The sequence below is a fragment of the Oryzias melastigma genome, linkage group LG21 (genome assembly GCF_002922805.2).
Source record: "Oryzias melastigma strain HK-1 linkage group LG21, ASM292280v2, whole genome shotgun sequence".
NCBI classification, from domain to species: Eukaryota; Metazoa; Chordata; class Actinopteri; order Beloniformes; family Adrianichthyidae; genus Oryzias; species Oryzias melastigma.
Genome location: NC_050532.1, coordinates 7,075,712 through 7,078,184, shown reverse-complemented (window position 1 = coordinate 7,078,184; position 2,473 = coordinate 7,075,712). Strand labels below are relative to the sequence as shown.

The following is a 2,473-nucleotide window of genomic DNA, read 5'->3' as shown; positions in this document are numbered from 1 at the left end:
ACCTCTTATCGCCACATTTGCGGTATGCGTACCGCATTGGTATGATACCGCGGTAACGATAAATTTGCGGTTTATTGTGCAGGCCTAGCTGTGAGTATTAAAAGATCAGTTTTAGCTTGAAGTGTTTTCAACCTAAAACTCTATATCTTCTGCTTACATTATAGATTCAGAGCAAAGCACAACATTTTTCCAAATCATGCAAATACTTGTTGGTGAGATCATGCCTTGTAAAATAGTGGAAATTATTGTTTGTACTATTTGAAGTAACAATTAGATGACTCATGTTTTCAGTGTTGACCACTTTATAAGACTCATTTTTATTTACCACAAAGCAGAGAAAGTTTGGGAAAGAAACTTTAATTTGAAAATGCGTTTCTATCTTTATCACACATACTGCTACATTCTCAATGTGTCTGTGCTTTCAAGTTGTCTCACTGACCACGAAGACATTTGACAGGTTTTTTTTTTTAATACATTTTGTGTGTTGAGATTTTCTCTGCCAGTTGGTTGGGGGTTCAAATTCCAGGCTTAACAGTCATCGTTTCTAAACTCTTGACCTCAAACTGCTTTGAATTGTAAGAAAGCATTGAGTCAGCTGGTGTCAAAAGGCAATGTTTGTTTCTCTGTGTGAATTGCCTGACTTGTGCTGTTCTGAGTGTCGTCAGTGCTTTGCTGCACTTGAGTGTTTTTGTTGCGTTGTTGCTGCAGCTGCTGCTCATGTGGTGTCACTTTAACGCGCTGATTAGATCGAAGTGTGTTAAAATGAAAGCTCTCACTGCCCGAAAAAAAAAAAATGCAGAAATGTTTTTGTTGTTTAGAAGACTGAAATAGTAACTGTACTGCAACCATTTTTTTGATAACGTAGTTTCTGCACAGTTAAAAACATATTAAAACACCATCTGAAGAATGCTTTCTTTACAATAGATCTTTGAATTCTGTGCTAAAAATGGTTTTTGAATATGGAAAAAAAAGATTTGTTTATTTATTTTAATAGAACCTTTACTCAGAAAATTGTGTTCTCAAAACTGGATTTGTCACTTCAGCTCTCCTAGCATGAAGCTTCAACAGCCTCACAGCTAAAGACACAATGCTCCACAATGATGAGATTTATAAGACCATTTTTGAATCATAACATTTAGTAATCTGGTCAGAAAAGACCAATTTTAATTTGATAGTTAAAAATATTTTTGAGATTTCATTTGATCTGTTTTTTGTGATCCTGCTCTTGTTCTTTTATTCTTTTACTTTAATTTAACCTCTCAGTTATTAACACGTGGGTCCGATTTTTTAATATTCTTCATTGTTTTAGATGATACCATTGACTGTGTATGAGAACTGGATTGAGTGACCCTTCCTCCCTGATGTTCCAAATAAGGAATTCATTGTGGCTCCAAGTAGGAAAAAAATAAAAAAGACTTAATTTTCTATGGATGGCATCACACTCCCTCAGTCCAGTTCTCTTTTACCATCAATGGATGAAGCCTTTGTGAAAGTCGTTATTTTGAAACACAAGTTCGTCAGAGTAAACACAAAGCTGGTAGTGGTTTTGTTCCAAACCAATGCATGTTTTTGACCCAGTTCTTAAAGTACCACCCCCACCTACCTCGCTTGTCTGATTGCAGGTGCAGGAGATCACAACTTATTCACATCTCTGTATACATCATTGGCTCAACAACTTCCCAGGGAGCCAATGGAGTGGAGGAGGTGAGCTCTGCAATCCTTCTACATGACTGCTTAGCTGATGATGCAAGGGCATTTTAACAAAAAAATATTATGATTTTAAAGTGATAAGAAAGACGGTTTTGTTTTAGAAAATACCTTTTGTAGACTTGAGGCAGATACATATTTCTAAATGTAACATTAATCTGTGTATTAAAAAAATGTTTAGGTTTCAAGAATGATAAAAGAAACAGGAAGCGTTGATTTTTTTTTTTTTCATTGAAGAATAAGTTTGATGCTTTGATTGAGATCCATACATTTTGACATTTTCTTTTGTGCTTGTTTTTCTATCTGATTACTCAAAAATATCCCATATCCACTATTTCCTGGAGACAGAACCAGGATATGTGGAGTTTGTGGTGCTTTAGTATTCTTTCTGTATTTGTTATTGTTTAGAAAGAATACCTTATTGTAGAATTTCCCTGTCTGAGTGTCCTTGTAGCTCATAATGTCCTGTTCTTCAGAGCTAGACTGGCAAAATGTGATAATGTCATGTTCCAGTTATGCAGCAATTACACAAAATGTATGCATCAATGTGTCAGTTGGTTGCTTACTTTGAATTTGGGTTCCTACAGATACCTAAAATGTTTTAAATATTTTAAGTATCATGTTTATTAAAGATATTATATTGAGGATTAGTGTACTGTTTTACTATTATTCTATAGTCTTTTAAAATCAAAAGCAAACACAAAACAAAAGTACATCAGATCACTTTGGCTCCAATATTACTTCAATTTAGCATCAACTTGAAAGC

General features: G+C 34.5%; 1 protein-coding gene across 1 annotated transcript in view; it reads left to right on the top strand.

The window, feature by feature from the left end:
* Positions 1–2,473, top strand: part of trappc10 (trafficking protein particle complex 10) — an 18,919-nt gene that overhangs the window by 1,935 nt on the left and 14,511 nt on the right. Inside the window, exon 2 of the mRNA XM_024286807.2 lies at positions 1,623–1,704. Within this exon, the coding sequence (XP_024142575.1) occupies positions 1,623–1,704 (82 nt within the window). The remainder of the gene's footprint in view (positions 1–1,622; positions 1,705–2,473) is intronic.